The 15,977-nt window shown below is 47.8% G+C and overlaps 2 protein-coding genes across 2 annotated transcripts in view; one reads left to right on the top strand and one right to left on the bottom strand.

Annotated features, from left to right (window-relative positions):
* The window catches only part of PMPCA (peptidase, mitochondrial processing subunit alpha), a 6,123-nt gene extending 273 nt beyond the window's left edge, over window positions 1-5,850 (top strand). The window contains exons 2-13 of the mRNA XM_015644520.1: window positions 87-289; window positions 411-490; window positions 833-915; window positions 1,206-1,300; window positions 1,449-1,549; window positions 1,940-2,203; window positions 2,415-2,507; window positions 2,726-2,844; window positions 3,284-3,374; window positions 3,498-3,560; window positions 3,928-4,072; window positions 4,366-5,850. Of these exons, the coding sequence (XP_015500006.1) occupies window positions 87-289; window positions 411-490; window positions 833-915; window positions 1,206-1,300; window positions 1,449-1,549; window positions 1,940-2,203; window positions 2,415-2,507; window positions 2,726-2,844; window positions 3,284-3,374; window positions 3,498-3,560; window positions 3,928-4,072; window positions 4,366-4,535 (1,507 nt within the window). The 3' untranslated portion in view covers window positions 4,536-5,850. The remainder of the gene's footprint in view (window positions 1-86; window positions 290-410; window positions 491-832; window positions 916-1,205; window positions 1,301-1,448; window positions 1,550-1,939; window positions 2,204-2,414; window positions 2,508-2,725; window positions 2,845-3,283; window positions 3,375-3,497; window positions 3,561-3,927; window positions 4,073-4,365) is intronic.
* A 187-nt stretch (window positions 5,851-6,037) lies between these two features.
* On the bottom strand, window positions 6,038-15,682 carry INPP5E (inositol polyphosphate-5-phosphatase E). Its single transcript, XM_015645160.3, has 11 exons — window positions 15,560-15,682; window positions 13,808-14,859; window positions 12,187-12,310; window positions 11,876-11,973; window positions 11,206-11,330; window positions 10,966-11,085; window positions 10,487-10,594; window positions 9,586-9,747; window positions 8,912-9,027; window positions 8,426-8,562; window positions 6,038-7,400 (listed from the first exon to the last, which is right to left on the bottom strand). The coding sequence occupies exons 2-11, from the start codon at window positions 14,647-14,649 to the stop codon at window positions 7,268-7,270; spliced, it is 1,965 nt and encodes a 654-aa protein (XP_015500646.1). The 5' UTR covers window positions 14,650-14,859; window positions 15,560-15,682; the 3' UTR covers window positions 6,038-7,267.
* Between the last annotated feature and the right edge of the window lie 295 nt (window positions 15,683-15,977).

A 15,977-nucleotide genomic window follows, 5' to 3' on the forward strand; every position in this document is an offset into this window, starting at 1 on the left:
GGTCTGGGCGGGGATCGACGCTCGGTACCGGCGTTGGCGGAGCGCGGTGCGGCCGCAGCCCGTGACGGTGTCCCGGTGTCCCGCAGGTGCGGGCTGGCGGCCGGCCGGAGCTACAGCGGCGGCGGCGCGTACCCCAGCGTGTCGCTGACGTGCCCGCTGCCCGGCGTGCCCAAGGCCGTGTTCGCGGCCGCCGAGAGCCGGGAGCGCTTCGAGACGCGGGTGACGGTGCTGGAGAACGGGCTCCGCGTGGCCTCCCAGAACAAGTTCGGGCAGTTCTGCACCGTGGGCAGTGAGTACCGGCCGGGCCCGGGCACACCGGAGTCACCCCAGCTCCCCCCGAGCCCCGGCTCTGCTTGTGAGGACTGAGGGTGTGTAAAAGTCCCGCTGGTTTATTCTCTTCTTTCCCCCAGTTCTGGTAAATTCGGGATCAAGACACGAAGCCAAATACCTCAGCGGGATCTCCCACTTCTTGGAGAAACTGGCGTTCTCTGTGAGTGCTGCCCTGGGCTCCCCAGATGTGCAGGGACAGTGGGGGAGAGCAGCCAGGGAGGGCCTGACCCTATGCCCTGTGCAGGGCTCTCTGCACTTGAGCTGTTCAAACAGTGCTGACAACATTGATAGAGCCACAGAATCTTAATTGCTCACTGATTATCATGACTATATTAATGATTGTAATTAGATTTTGGAGGTCTTTGTGGTTTCACCTCCGAGGTTGGCATGTAGTGATCAAGCTGTTTGACTGAAAGAATGTAGAAGATGCTCTAGGTTACACTGAAGGGTTATAAACAATTGTTGCTTTACTAATCAATAACACTGGTATCTTCTTCCTCAGTCCACAGCTCAGTTTGGCAGCAAAGACGAAATTCTCCTCACCTTAGAGAAACATGGAGGCATTTGTGACTGCCAGGCATCGAGGTGGGTGCTGCTTCTCCTGCTGTTACCTGGGTGTTGTAGCACTTTGAATCTCTTTTTCTGGTGTGGGGCAAGAAAAGCCACGTTTTATTTCTAAGCATTAGAAATCTGTTTGTTTGTGCTGCTGGGAAGCTACAAAAGTGGGCCTGAAAGTGCTATAAAATTCAGATCTATTTCATTTCAGAAGCATTTGATGATTCAAACAGCTTCATCTGTGATTTCCTGATACTGGGATGACACTGAATGACCCCAGAAATGACTTCTCAGCACAGAACCTGGTTTTTGTGTTGCAGGGACACCATCATGTATGCAGTGTCTGCTGATGCCAGAGGCCTGGACACCGTGGTCAATTTGCTGGCTGATGTAACACTCCAGCCCAGGTTATCAGGTCTGGAAACACAGTCCTCTGCCTCAAAGAAAAACACATTTCCAACACATGGCTTGCTCTTAAGAGCTCAGAATTCTCTCAGAAGTGACCTTGCAGCAGCTGGGTGTTTTGTGGAGGGGTTGCCATCCTTTGCTTTGTTTCATTGCAGATGAAGAAATTGAGATGACCCGAATGGCCATAAGGTTTGAGCTGGAGGATCTGAACATGAGACCTGACCCAGAGCCTCTCCTCACAGAGATGATCCACGCGGTAACACCCTGGGAATTCCACCCTGCACGCAGCCTCCTGCTGCATTAGAGAAACCTCATGGGATTTTGGCTGTTTCAGGGTTTATTTTAGGCTGTTCTAAAACCAGATGTTTTCTTATTCAGTTTCTGTGGTGGGAGAATTTGGCTGTCTCTTCACTCTGAAAACCAGCATTCTCCACATGTGGAAGATTCTAACCCAAACTAAAAAATAACTATCTGTAACTTCCCTTTGTTGATGTGGGAGACAAAATGTTACTGAGTTGCACTGACAATAGTGAAATAATGCTCAGCTTTTCCTCTCTCAGACGTGGGTTAATTCCAAAGCAAAAGAGAGGGGTTTGGGGAAAAATGAAGTGATCTTTGTGATTTTAATGTGTCTGTTCCCTTTTAGGCAGCCTTCAGAGACAACACAGTGGGACTGAACAGGTTCTGCCCCGTGAAGAACACGGACAAAATCGACCGGGACGTGCTGCACTCGTACCTGAGCAGTTACTACACCCCAGACAGGATGGTGCTGGCTGGGGTGGGGATTGAGCACGAGCACCTGGTGGAGTGTGCCAGGAAATACCTGCTGGGGGTGCAGCCCGTGTGGGGCTCTGGGCAGGGCAGGGCCGTGGACAGGTCCGTGGCTCAGTACACCGGAGGCATCATCAAGGTACGTGGTTGGAGGTGGCATCCAGCACCTTGCTGGGATTTGCTGATTTCTCTACAGGCTTTTGCTTTTCTTAAGTTACATTTCATGAGTATGAGCCCAAACTGGCTGTGATAGCTGTTAATTGGGTGGCATGGTAATTATTTGGAATGATTCAAACTGGATACAACAGCTGTGAAAACTGGTGTTGATAATTTGTGTGCCTTTCCCACAGGTTGAAAAAGACATGTCAGATGTGAGTCTGGGCCCTACTCCCATCCCAGAGCTCACCCACATCATGATTGGGTTAGAAAGCTGCTCATTTTTAGTAAGTATTAACCTAAAATCCTTCATTTTGCATGCCCTGTACTTGGAGACTCCCAGGAACACTGATTCCTTACACAAACACTGACATTTTTGCTGCTGCACATAAAAACAAGCAGCATTTTCCATGACATTTTCCTGAAGACCTTCACACTGCTTGTGTGCTGTGCTTCACTCACCTTGGGAGCTCTGTCAGTACCTGAGTTTTTTGTTCCCATCCAGGAGGACGATTTCATTCCTTTTGCAGTGCTGAACATGATGATGGGAGGTGGTGGCTCTTTTTCAGCTGGAGGGCCTGGCAAGGGCATGTTCACCCGGCTGTACCTCAATGTGCTCAACAGGTTGGTTTGTCTTGCTGTTTAAGGGGTGGCAGAAACAGTCCTGTAGCAGGTTTACATGGAAAAAAAGCCAACCCCACCAGTTTTTACATCAGTTTATTCTGCTTGGAACGTGGGACTGGTGTGTCAGTCGGCATTTTGAGAGGGTGAAAGTAAAAGGCAGAAGTGACCAGGAAATTTGTGTTCTTCCATTAGTCCTGTCCATGCTTTAATCAGGGAGTATTAACAGGATTGGCTCTGTATTGTCCTGGGGTTGCTCTCGAGGTGGAGAGAAGGGAGTAGGTGCCACATGCACAAATTGTCAGAGGCAGGGATTGACAATTCTCATTGCACTGCTGAGAATCCTGAAAATACACTAGGAGGGTGCTCACTGTCCATGTCTTATTTTTACATTGTAAATTCTGGGTTTTAAATTTTAAAATACTGTTTTGTGCACTCACAGGCACCACTGGATGTACAATGCCACCTCTTACCACCACAGCTATGAGGACACAGGTCTCCTGTGTATCCATGCCAGTGCAGATCCAAAACAGGTACAGAGTCCTGTACTCAAAGACAGGAGTCCTTAAACAGTGTCCTCATCACTCAGCACCAGGGAGTTCTGTGGACACAAGCAGCATTGTTCTGATCTTCTTCCCATGATCTGTTTTCCCCAGGTTCGGGAGATGGTGGAAATCATCACCAGGGAATTCATCCTCATGGCAGGAGCAGTGGGAGAGGTCAGTAGCACATTTCAGTTTGCACGTGGTCTTTGAGCTGAAATAACCCCTGGAAGTGTCCAAGGCCAGGCTGGACAGGGCTTGGAGCAACCTGGGATAGTGGAAGGTGTCCCTGCCCATGGCAGGGGGTGGAAGTGGATGAGCTTTAAGGCCCCTTCCAACCCAATGCAGTCTGGGATTCTGTGAATGCATTGCATTGACTGTGCTAGAATGGATTTTTATAGATAATTTTATTACATATTTCTGTAAAAGAATACAGCAACATTAGCAATGCATCCACAAAGAGAGAGGTGTCTGCAGAACTCTTCTCTGTTACCTTGTACTACAGAGCAGCAACCAGAATTTTTTATTTCCTGCTCTTTCACAGGTAGAACTTGAGAGAGCAAAGACACAGCTCAAGTCCATGCTCATGATGAACCTGGAGTCTCGGCCAGTGATCTTTGAAGATGTGGGGAGGCAGGTTTTGGCAACAAACACAAGGAAGCTACCTCATGAGCTCTGTGCCCTCATCAGTGAGTAGACAACGCTTTGCCTTGCTGTGAGGGAACTGTAGGTACAGTTAAAACATTCTTGTAGCACTGTTGAATTACCTCTGAAAACCTGGGGGCAAAAATACTACAGAAATACATTTCACACTGAGCTTAATTGCTTTCAAGCTAACACAGGGTTTATTTTAGTCAGAAGGAAGGAAAAATGAGAATCATGGTAGAGGAGATACAGAGTTGGTTTTCTGAGCATCGGCCTAAAGCTGCTTTGTGCTGCTCACAATGGAGGTGTCACAGCTCTGCCTTTTTTCCATCTGCAGGTCAGGTGAAACCCACTGATATCAAGAGGGTGGTGACTAAGATGCTGCATAAGAAGCCAGCAGTGGCTGCCCTGGGTGACCTGACAGATCTGCCCACATATGAGCACATCCAGGCTGCCCTTTCCAGCAAGGATGGGCGGCTCCCGCGGCTCTACCGCCTCTTCCGATAGAGCAGCACCTCCTGCCCGGCCTCAAAACCCCTTCTTTTTTAATGGTTTGTTTGTTCTTTTTATTCTCATGTTGCTGAACCACCCTCCCTCCCCCCAATGCTCCCAGGCATTCTGTGCAGCCATGGAGCTGAGCAAAGCTGCTTCAGAGCACTGGACTGTGAAGAGCTCGTGTAAGGAGCCAGCGCTGGCTCTGGAGGAGTTTGACCCTGTGAGTAGGTTACAAGAGAAGATGGGTGTTGACACCCTTCTCTTGGCTTTGGGGAGAACAGAGCAAGCCAAAACCTTCATCACTACAATGAAAGCACATCTCTGAGCAGTCACTGCCTCTTCATCACCCAGCAGTGGAAGTGGGGCTGTCACATGAGGCCCCACTGTGCCCTTCCTGAGGAATGTGTGGCACCTTAAACAGCTTGACTTACATGTCTGAATTCAAAGAATATTTATAACTGTTACCAAGGTGAGCAAAGACTTGGTCAAACTGAATTAGGAAAATAATAGTTACTGTCCCTGTGAAGTTAGGCAAAAAGTTTCCTGCAATCCAGATTTTGTTACAAATCATGGATCCATTTCATCAGTGTAATTCACCATCTGACAAGGAGTCACCCATCTGGGAATAACTTCATCATCTTGCTAGAGCTCCAAGGAAACCCATGACAGAACCAATTTTCTGTGGAGTCCCTCTGCAGAAGTACTGTACATAATGGACACTTGAGAATGAGATCAATCTCTTTAGGTTTTTCACTTGGACATGAACTGTGCTAAAGAATAACAGTTCTTTTCCTGCAGAGTTGCTATACAAACAGTTATTAAAGGAGTTGTTGCTGCTGCACCTTAAACTCGTGCCTCATTTCCTCAGTGTCACCCAGATGGACTTAAGGCCTTGCAAAAAGAAGACACAATCAGTCTCACAGCAGAGATGTGGCTCAGCTGGAAGTCAAGATAACAAAATCACAACATTTAGAAACATGATCTTGACTGACACCACCTCACAGAAAGCCAAGTGCCACACGTGTGACATGCTGAAGAAATGGAGACTCAAAAGAGGAATAAAACACTGGATTTCTATAATCCCCTAATACATGGGTTTAAAAATACAAGACAGCTGCATTGCAGCTCTTCACTGCTAGATGTGTATGGTAAGGAGCAATCCAGCTGGGAGTGGAGCACTGTGAGGCTGCTGTTACCTGCTTTATCCCATCCTTTCCTCGTGCAACTCAAAACGTTGCATTGCTTCCTGCAGAGCCCACAGTGTGGAAGTCCTGTTCAGTTGTTGTGTATGCTTGTGAGGAAATAAAGAGACCTCTGAACAACCAGGGCAAGTAGTAAGAGTTCTGAAATTCATCTGCCAAGGGTTTCCTGAACAGGCAAGTGGAGAATGCTTTGTTCAATGATTACACAGAAATCTGTCCCACCCCTCCAGCTGAAGACAAATGGCCCAGGTCACCCAGTCACACACCACGCAAAGAACTCTGGTTCTGACAACAATAAAAGCTGGTTCTCAGTTAAGGTATTGCATTAATTTATTTTTATTCCTTTAAAAAGAAAGGAAATCCAAATACCTGATGGCTACAGACAGGTCAGTGCCATAAATGTACCGCAGAACAGGAGCCTGTCTTGGACAGGTTGCATAGTCAGCAGCACTTCCTCCAAGGTGTTTGCATGATGTTTTAGGTCCTAAGGTGATTAATGATCCCATCTGTGCCCATGAGGAGCTCTTAATTATTAGCTGTACTTAACATTTTACCAGTGCCATACTGGTCCTTGTAGTATATATAGCCTTAAGACAACACTACTTCAAAAATAGCAAGTTATTCACAGTTTACTGATCTGGAAAAATAAAACCAAGAGGAATTGACTGTGATTGGAGGTAATGGAGCTGTGTGGAGCTGAGTGGCTGCAGTTGCCCTGCACATCTCCCTGGTGCACTCACTAGGCATCACTTTGGTGAAGCATCACACAGTGCCTGTTCTCAGATAAATTCCAACTGCTGCTGCTGAAGGCAGGTAGTGCTTAATCAGCCCTGGGAGGACAAGTGAGCTCAGGAAGGGATTGCTTCAAGCAGTCTCAGCAGACAAATATATGGCCTGAGAGTTTGGTATTTACCCCCTTAGTAACAGAAGGCCTATAGAATGATTATTGAAAGGCAATGTTTCTACACTTCAATGTACAGGAGTACATTCACACACAATTTGCTGTAGAGGACCCAAAAAGCCCAGCACAGGAGCACCATCCTTACACAGAACTGCCATGAACTGGTCCCTGTTACTCCTTGTACAGAATACCAACACTTGGCTACAGAGAAGGAGCAAACCCAACCCCACACTGGATGGACATTAATCTGACCAAACCAAAGATACAAACAAACAATTCTCCTTTCTGCAGGCTTTTCTTAGGTTCCCCTGCCCTGGGTGATGCCAGTTCCAGCAGCTGTGCCCCTGCATGGAGGGAAACCAAGGGTCTGCACCCAGTGGCTTCCTAAGATAGTTTGCTTAAAAATAAATCAATTACACCAGTTGGGATGGATGTCTTAAATAACTGCTCCTTTTCTTCGGCAGAAGCACTTGAGCTACATGGATTAGCTCATGCAAATGAATCCAGGATGAGGTTTAAGACATTCTTCACAAGCCACAGCAACTGCCAGGGGTGCTTATGCAGACAATTCCCTGCAGTTTGCCATGGCCTGAAATCCTCTTTCGGGGCACCTCTACCACAAGCACTGCAGAGCTTTCAGCTCAAGAAATGCTACATATGCTGCTGGATCTTTGGTCCTTTTGTTCGCGGCGTTTCAGAAGTTCCCTTGTAGCCCGCCTCCTTATTCCGATTAAATACAGATCTCTGTCAAACAGCCCTGCAGCCAGGGGGATGCTGCAACAGGAACACAAGGGTCAGGGCATAAATATGTTCTTGTTTGCCCAGCATTTCCCTACTACTTCATACAACAAAGGCCACAAACCTGATTTTTACCTTCTTAAGGCATTCAGCTACTGCTGAATTCTACAGAATTCTTCTGTGGGAGAAACAAGAGTTGTTCTTCCACAGCAACAAGTTAAGGTTTTCCACAATGCTTTAAAATGCTGGTTGTAAAAGGGAAATGTACTTCTAAATTTCAGCATGAACTCACCTGCTTTCATATATATAGAGGACTTTCTTAATGACTCTAAACTAAAACCCACTCATTTGAAAAGCTAAACCAGGCTACTGCTAACTTGGTGTATTCACTGGTGTGGTTCATCTCAACAATTCATACCTTGATCTGTTTTACAGAGGCCAGAGGAAACCTGAGCAGCCCATCACACACTGCTATTTAATGGGTATTTAATACCCAGAAACAAAAATTCCCATTGCAATTGTACTGCTCATCAAATACTTGGAGAAATCACTTTTCTAGATATTCAGGTCTTGAAATCTCTGGCTATATAACTCATAAAAAATAGAATAATTCCAACCCAAATTTTCTAGGGAGTTCTACTAATACAACAGCCTACAGTAAGACATTAAGAACTTCGAGGATCTCAAAATACTCCATTGACATCCAACTGTGCTGAACTGCAGCCACTGCTGAGGAGGGAAAACAGAACTGATCCTAAAGAGGGCAAGAGGAAGAGAAGAGGAAAGCTGCCCATGCTGATAGGGAAAACAAAGAACTGCGTCTCAGATAAAACACAGATTTATATTCAATTCCAGTGGGCTCTATTTATCCCCCCCAGAAGGATTAAGGGACCTGGCAGCAGGGATTTCAGCTGTCAGTGCAAGGTTTAAGCTCTTACAGCTCTGACCACCAGCATGTAGTGGGTAAAGCCCAAATAGGCTGCAGGGATAGACACAGGAGAATATCTTTGGGATCACTGGAGCCATGAGCAATCAAGCCAAGAGCTGCAGGAGGTACTCACTTGTCTCTGCCAGGCCTCACTTTCACACGAAACAAGGCAAACACAGGCCGGTGGTCCGAGGTTTTGATGACAGGACAAGAGGAATATTTGACAGCCTGGATGTCATCCTTGTAGCGGCTGCGGAACACGACTCGGTCCTGGAGGCAGGGAGAGAGGGGACAGTGGTGGTGACTGCACATCAGCCACCCTGGAAAGCAGCACTGGTTCACAAGAGACAGATCCATTAACTCATCACGCTCCACTTAATGAAATTAATGTGTCCTTGGATGGGGATCCATTCCTAAGTGCCTGATCCCAACAGTTGTTCTGTGCCAGCTCTGATCACAGGGAAGAGCCCACTCAGGGTGTAAGGCAGGGAAAATAAAGTTAGCAGCCTGTGTCAGACTCTCCCTGTGCTCACAAATTCAACAATTCTTTCTTCCAGAAATCCCAGCAGCAAATCTCAGCACAACTGAATCCCCTCTGACTCCTGAAATCATCCCTTACCGTGTAGGAAGGAGTCCTTTGTTTGGAAGTGGTGTCATAGCTGTCCTTTCCTATGTCAAACTTGTAGGAAGGACGGAAATGGATATCAGCCTCTTGGAATCCTTTGAAAATAGACCCTGTAAGGGAAGGGGAGAACAGCATGAACAAACTCCTCCCTCCTGAGAACTGGGAACTATGTCTACTAATGCTGGCTAGAAACAACAGCAATGTACATCCCAGAAAAACCTGGGCTTGGGCTCCAGAAAGGGAGCAAGCTCCATTCCTGACATGGAGAGGATAAAAAATAGCCAGTGGCTGTTTAGTCAGTGGTCAATTAAACTAAGAAGACCTGGTCCATGCACTTCCCCTTCCAATGAAAGCTCGTGCTGCTTTGCAAATGCTGTTCAAACCTAAATTCCCTGGACACTGGGACAGAATGATGCCCAGGTTATGGAGGAGTCAGATGAAGCAGCAGCAAATGGCTTGGAAGGTTACATTAAACACAACAAACTGCTCCAGCAAAAGGTCCCTTGACACACTGCCACAGTATTTGACAATTGCTGACTCTCTTTTTTAGGGAATTTAACCAAAGAAAGCAGGAAAGGTCTCCAGGAAACGGGGACTGGGCTGACATTACTCCTGTGTGCAGGTATCTTTGTTTCTGGAGAGGAGGGAGATAAAGAGCTGCCCCTTACCCCGACTCATCTCACTGGTCAGCTGGTCATACACCAGGAGCTTGGACACGTCTGTGCCCGGGTTCTGGTTCAGGATGGAATCCACAGTCTCCCGATCCTTGTTCAGCCGGAAGTTGAAGTCACCAAACCAGAAAACTTCATCAAACCGAGTTGTGACATCACCTGCAAATTCACACCACGACTGTTCAAGGGATGCTGCTGAATGTGTTTGAGGAACAGGAAAAAATTTCTTTTTGCTACTTGGAGAGGTGATATTGAGTATGTTTTCTACCTGCGATCACCACTAAATGTGGGAATTAACAACCCAGGAGAAAACAGAATAGAAATGTTAAAAACCATAGAAAAAGCTGAAAAGAGACCAAACTATCCATAGACCTAACACCAGAGGGAACACAAAAAGCTAATGCTACACTGCATTCAATTTTCTAGTAAAAGGAACTAATTATTTATCTAGGCATCAAGTTGTCAGTGCAGTATTAGGAAACAATAATGGACTTTGGCAAACAATGCTCTGATCTGTGTACACGCAAAGTGACATAAGGTTTATTCTCTAAAATTTTGAAATAAAGTAATTCCTAATTGTTCTAGAAAACACATGGAAAGTGAACCACATCTGTAATATTCATAATTAAATAAAAATTATCATATTGCTAAAAAAATACATCACATAAAAATTCCCTTTTGAATTTTCTCTCTCTTGTTTCAATTTTTTTTTCTCGAATTCCTAATTTCAAGAAAAAAATAAATCATGGAAATAATAACCATCTTCAGACAAAAAGACCTGTAGTCTCTTTTTTTCACAGTGTCAAATTATCACTTTTGTCTCTTTCTCAGTGCAGACTGAGAGACAATGCACAGACTGCTGATCTGGGCTCCCTCATGCTCATGGTTTCACACTTACTAGAACTGGATCGATATGGATTTGTGTCCGGAACATTCTTGGGAAGTGTAAGGGCTTGAATGGTTTTATTGTAGTCCAGCTTCCTCTCATTCACTTTACTGTCCCCAGCTGCAAGACAGAAACCCCATTACTGCCAACAATGAATCATTTTCATTCAATGACCATTTCTGGTTATAGCAGGAGCTTCCAAAGGGTATCAGACATTTTCCACATGTAAAATGTGACACCGGGATTGTCTGCACTGAATAATGATGGCAGAAAGTGTGGGAAAAGGGATACAATGGTGCAGAGTTAATTTCTGTTTCCATAAGCACAGTTCTTTGGTAAATTTGTTACTAAACAAACCTCCTTCCCTTATCCTTCTCAGCTCAGCAGTCCTGAGCTTTGGCTTCAGTCTGTCCTGCTTTTTTCACCTCTGTACAACTCCTTCCCCTCCTCCCTCCACCAGGACACTCCTAGCAAGATTGCAAATGTCTCACAAGTGAAGTGGGAGGTGATGAAGAGAAAGGAGGTCCCAAAAAACGTGAAGCTGATTCCCAGAGCTCCCTTGGTTTTGATCTGAGACACGATTCGAGTTGTCACCGTGGCATACTCCACTTCTGGAAAGGGGAAAAGAAGACGCTGTTACTGAAACGCTCCTGACAGGGAGCAGGGAGGTCAGGAGAGGGAGAAAAGGGCAGGGCACAGGCTGGCAGCAGTGCCTTCAGCTCCTCACACACCCGAGCAGAACCAGATGAGGTCCCTGCGGATGAACACGGACATGTAGAGCACTCCATGAGCAGCTGAGTGCAGCAGGACGTAGTGGGGGCCCAGCGTCTCCTGCAGGCGGATCTCCCACTCTCTTCTGCAGGAAAGAACAACAGCTGGATCACACAGACAGCACAGGAGACAACAACCAGGAGAGCACATCAGCCTTGTGCACACACAGCAAACCCCCTCACACAGAACATCAAGTCATAAGCAAAACCTCCCTGCATTGAACTAAGGGGTAGCTGCTGAGGTGCCACAGAAATCAGCAGGGCTTTGCCATCAGGATGAAATGCCTAGAGAAGCTGTTCCATCCCTGCAAGTGTCCAAGGCCAGGCTGAACAGGTCTTGGAGCACCCTGGTCTAGTGGGAGGTGTCCCTGCCCATGGCAGGGGTGCACTGGACGGGCTTTAATGTCCATTCCAACCCAAACCATTCCGGGATTTTATGATTTATAGATCTCTGTGACCTTTTCCTCTAAATCCCATTTCTTCTGGTGCTAATGCAATAGAATTCAGTCTTGTTAAATGGGTGGATTATTGAAAATATTAGAAATATAATGGAGACTATATCTAATCTAATTCAAAGCAAAATGATTAGTTAGCAATAAAAGAAGATGATTCATTACATTGTTTTTGCTACCTGTCTGGACAGCCTTCTTGAACCCCAATGACATACATGTCCTGGGCAAAGTCTGGATCTGTTGGCAATAAGAAGTCATCCAGATTCACTGGAAGTTCCTATTACACAAGAAATTTAAAACAAAAAGAAAGAAAAGCAGTATTAGTTATGCAAAGTTTTACTAGAAAAATACCTTATAATCCGGCAAAGATGATGACTCAGGTTGACAAGGAACAGAGTCATGAACAGAAAAACATCACCCCAGTCCTCTCAGCAGAGCTGGGGTAACTTTACTGCTGCCAAAGGACCTGTGAAGACCTCTGTGCACCTACCTTCTGTCCCTGCATGTTCCAGGTGGCCACAAAGATTCCCATATTCCGATCAGGGAAATATCTGCTGAGTTCTTCTGCTCCCATTAAGGCACCACTTGCCAGAAGGCTGCCTTCCAAATAGCTCCTGTGGACAGAAGACCCAAAAAAGAGCATCTAAGGAAAGGGCAAGGCAGCTGGCATATTGATGTGCAATGTTTGAATCATGAAGTAAGCAAGAATATACCTTTAAGAAGAAAGAATTTAATATTTATAAATTGCCTCAAGTTCCTTCCAAAGCTAGGACACGAGGGTGATGGTGAGGCTGATGCTGCTTAAGTTCTGTGATGAGAAGATGGAGCCGTCCAAAGTCTTCAGCCTCACTAATAGTCATCCAGACACAGAACAAAGAAATCGGTTTGATAACCTCAGGTTGCCCAGAGAAGCTGTGGCTGCCCCTGGATCCCTGGAAGTATCCAAGGCCAGGCTGGACAGGGGTTGGAGCACCCTGGGAGGTGTCCCTGGCCATGGCAGAGGTGGGACTGGAAGAGCTTTGAGGTCCCTTCCTCCCAAACCATCCCAGGATTCTGTGATTCCATTAAATTTGAGTACCTTGAAGCAGCTCAGTTTACTTCAAACATAAAATGAGCTCCACCATTCCCAGTGTCCTGGCATCAGGTTTCTCCTAACCAAAAACTCAAACTCACATCCTTCCTTCAATTCAGCTCATCAAATCAGCTTCAAGAAAATAATTTATTGAGCCTGAGGTCTCAAAATATCCCCTTTGGAAAGGACAGATGCATCCCACAGCACGTGCCTCTCTGAAGGACACACTTACAGAGGGAGGGATGCTGGCACAGGGACTGCATGTTTGAATAAGCACTTTTAATCTTGCTTAAGCTCTGCAAATAATGATGAGAGAATAATGTCAGGGAGTTCTGGGCAACCCAACACTGCCCACCTGGCTCCAGCTGCTTTAGGAAGGAAAGTGAAAGAAAACCCTCATGGCAAACAAGTAACAATCTATCTTTGGGGCTTTTTAACCAGCTAGTAACACTTTATCTCAGAAATATTTCCCCTCTACTACTGACTCCCACGCTTTGGATCAATGATTAGATTTTTCCCTCCTGGAGAAGCTGGGGCAGAGAAGCTGCTGTGGGATACTGGAGTAGTTCCCAGCACATCATTTGATCCTGCCAGAAACCAAACAAGTGCAACATCTGCTCAGCACCTCACGGGACTGTGATAATGCTGCATGACAATCTCAATTTAAAATATCTGGTGTTATTTTTTTCTGTAGTTTATCATTTTGGTTCAAGCCCAATGTACTTTTAGATTTTTCTAAAAAGCAGTTTTCTCAACTGCTGACATGCACAACCATTGCTTCTTAATTCTTAAACCAGATAATGTTAACATTACAAGGGAACTGACAGCAAAACAGACTCCTATTTATGAAAATACTTAGCTGAAAGGAGCAAATGCAGAGTATTTGTACTGATCTCTTCATCTTCCAACTCTTTTCACAGCAGGTTAAATAACACAGAACGGCTTTTGTGCTTTACCAGGAGCTCAGAAGTTCCCTGCCCAGTGGGATTTTCCTCCCTGCTAACACCCCAAAACCAAAGACGAGCTGGGGGAGCCCTACCTGCTGCGAACATCCTTGGCTCGGATGGGGGTGAGCACGCTGAAGGTGGATTTCATGGAGTCTGTGGAGCAATTGTCATAGAGTGTCCCATTGCCCTGCAGCCTGGAGTCGCTGAGGCTGCTGCTCACCCTCCCAAACTTGTGCTGAGAATAATGTCGGTAATCCAGACAATCTGAGTCGATCCTATTAGCTGTCCTCAGTGAGTGCGAGGCCACGTTCAGCTCCATGGGGGGCAGGGGGCGGGCGGGCATGATTTGGGACAGCCGGGGTTTGCCCCCCGCGAACCCCTTTCCCCGCAGGAGCCCCCCAAAGGCACTGGAGATCTCGGAGGCTCGTTTGCCCAGGTCCGAGGCGCCTCCCCTGCTCTTCCCCCCGGGACTGGCTTCCAAGGCGTCTGGTGAACTGTGCAAGGAGTCCTGCTGGCAGCAGGGATTGCAGGGGCTGGCCCTGCCCCTGCTGGGAGGGCTGGGGGACGCTTCCTGCAGGGAACCATTGGAGGAGCTCGTCTCGTTGGGATCGGTCAGACTTTCCTGGCTCGTCCTAAATCGTCTCCACTTCCTCCAGCTCTTTTCATCCAGGGATGCAGCACGTTCCAGCCGGGGCTTCCGAGGGGGCCTTGGAGTGATCGATTTAATTTTCATATTGGCTTTGAGTTCTTCTGGCAGAAGCTTTAAGGTCTCACTTATGGGCGTGCCTATTTTCGGAGGCACCCCATCACCCCCAGCCTCCTTTTTGGCTGCTTTTCCAGCTTTCTTTGCCTGCAGGTCCTGTACTGCTCCACCCTCCATGCTCCGAGTAAGACACACCCTTGGGTGCTGCGGAAATCCATTTGGAGTACTCATCGTTCCCCAGGTACCCGCTGCGGATGCTGCTCCAGATGAAAAGTTCCTCAAAGCATAGTTTCCTTCCCTTTATCACCCTGTGGCTTCACAGGGTTTTACTCAGCCAGCAAGGCATGGGAATTGCAGACAGCTCAGCCTTTAGCTGGGAATGGAGGGCAGGTGAACGTGCAGGCAGATACATTGTCTGCAAAATTCCAAGACGTGGGATACCTGCGTTCCCCCAAGAGAAAGATGTAAGAATGAAAAGTTATCGAGCTTCAAACTGTTCTCCTTGATCAGAAAGCATCTCCTTGCAGGACCTCCCTCTAGCACAACTCACACCTTAACGTGACCTTGTTAGAAAATCACTGTTATTTCCCGTTTTTTCCCCCCAAAAGCAGAGCAGAGACCTCCTTCCTGCTGCAGACATCACGGCTGTGTAAACTCTTTTTTAAGGAAAGGCACGAAGGCAATTTAAGCTGCCCAGAAAGCACAGCTCGTTGTCCTTGCTGTACACACGGCGTCACCAGCACGACCAGTCCGCAGCTCGGGCTGCCCGAGGCCAGGAAATTTCCAGCGATCCCACAGCCGGGAAATCGCTGCCGCCTGTTCCTGCCTTGCACCAACCCCGCTCACCGCCGCTGGCACCGAGAAAATACCCCAGGGGTGGGTTTAGAGTACGGAAACGGGCTTCGAGTACATTTCTGCACGGGAGAAGCACCTCGTCATTCTGCGGCTACCGCGGAGCAGCCTCCCCCGGCCCTGGGAGAGCAACACCCGGTGAACGCAGCCCAGAGCGCGGCTTTGGCACCGAGGGGCCGCCGCCTGCGCCCCCCGGCCGGGCGGGAGGGGCGCGGCCCCGGCCTCCCCCTCACAACGGCCGCGCCTCCCGCCCGCCGGGGCCACCCCTTCCCCGCCACCCGGGCCTCACCGCTTCCTCAGGGCTCCTCGCCGGTGTCGGTGGTGGCAGCGCCGGTGCCGGTGCCGGTGCCGGTGCCCGTTTCTGTGCTGGTCCCGGTGCCGGTCCCGCTGCGGCCGCCCCGGCCCGGCCGTGCCAACGGGGGCAGCGTTGGGCCGGGCCCGCCCCGCCCGCAGCGCCCCCCGGCGGCCGGAGGAGCGCCCGGCAGCTATCGCGGATCGCGGCGGGCACGATACGGAACGGAGGGGGGGTTTAAAAAGCAGCTTCAAGTAAACGTGTCACGCTTAAAGAAATTTAAAAGTTGCCTATATTAAGCCAAAAGGTTCAATTTTGAACATATCGGTACAAACACTGATCACAGAATCCCAGACTGGGGGTGGTAGGGACCTCGAAGATCACCCAGTTTCCAACATTTGCTATGGATAGGGAC

Source organism: Parus major, chromosome 17 (assembly GCF_001522545.3).
Source record: "Parus major isolate Abel chromosome 17, Parus_major1.1, whole genome shotgun sequence".
Lineage (NCBI taxonomy): Eukaryota > Metazoa > Chordata > Aves > Passeriformes > Paridae > Parus > Parus major.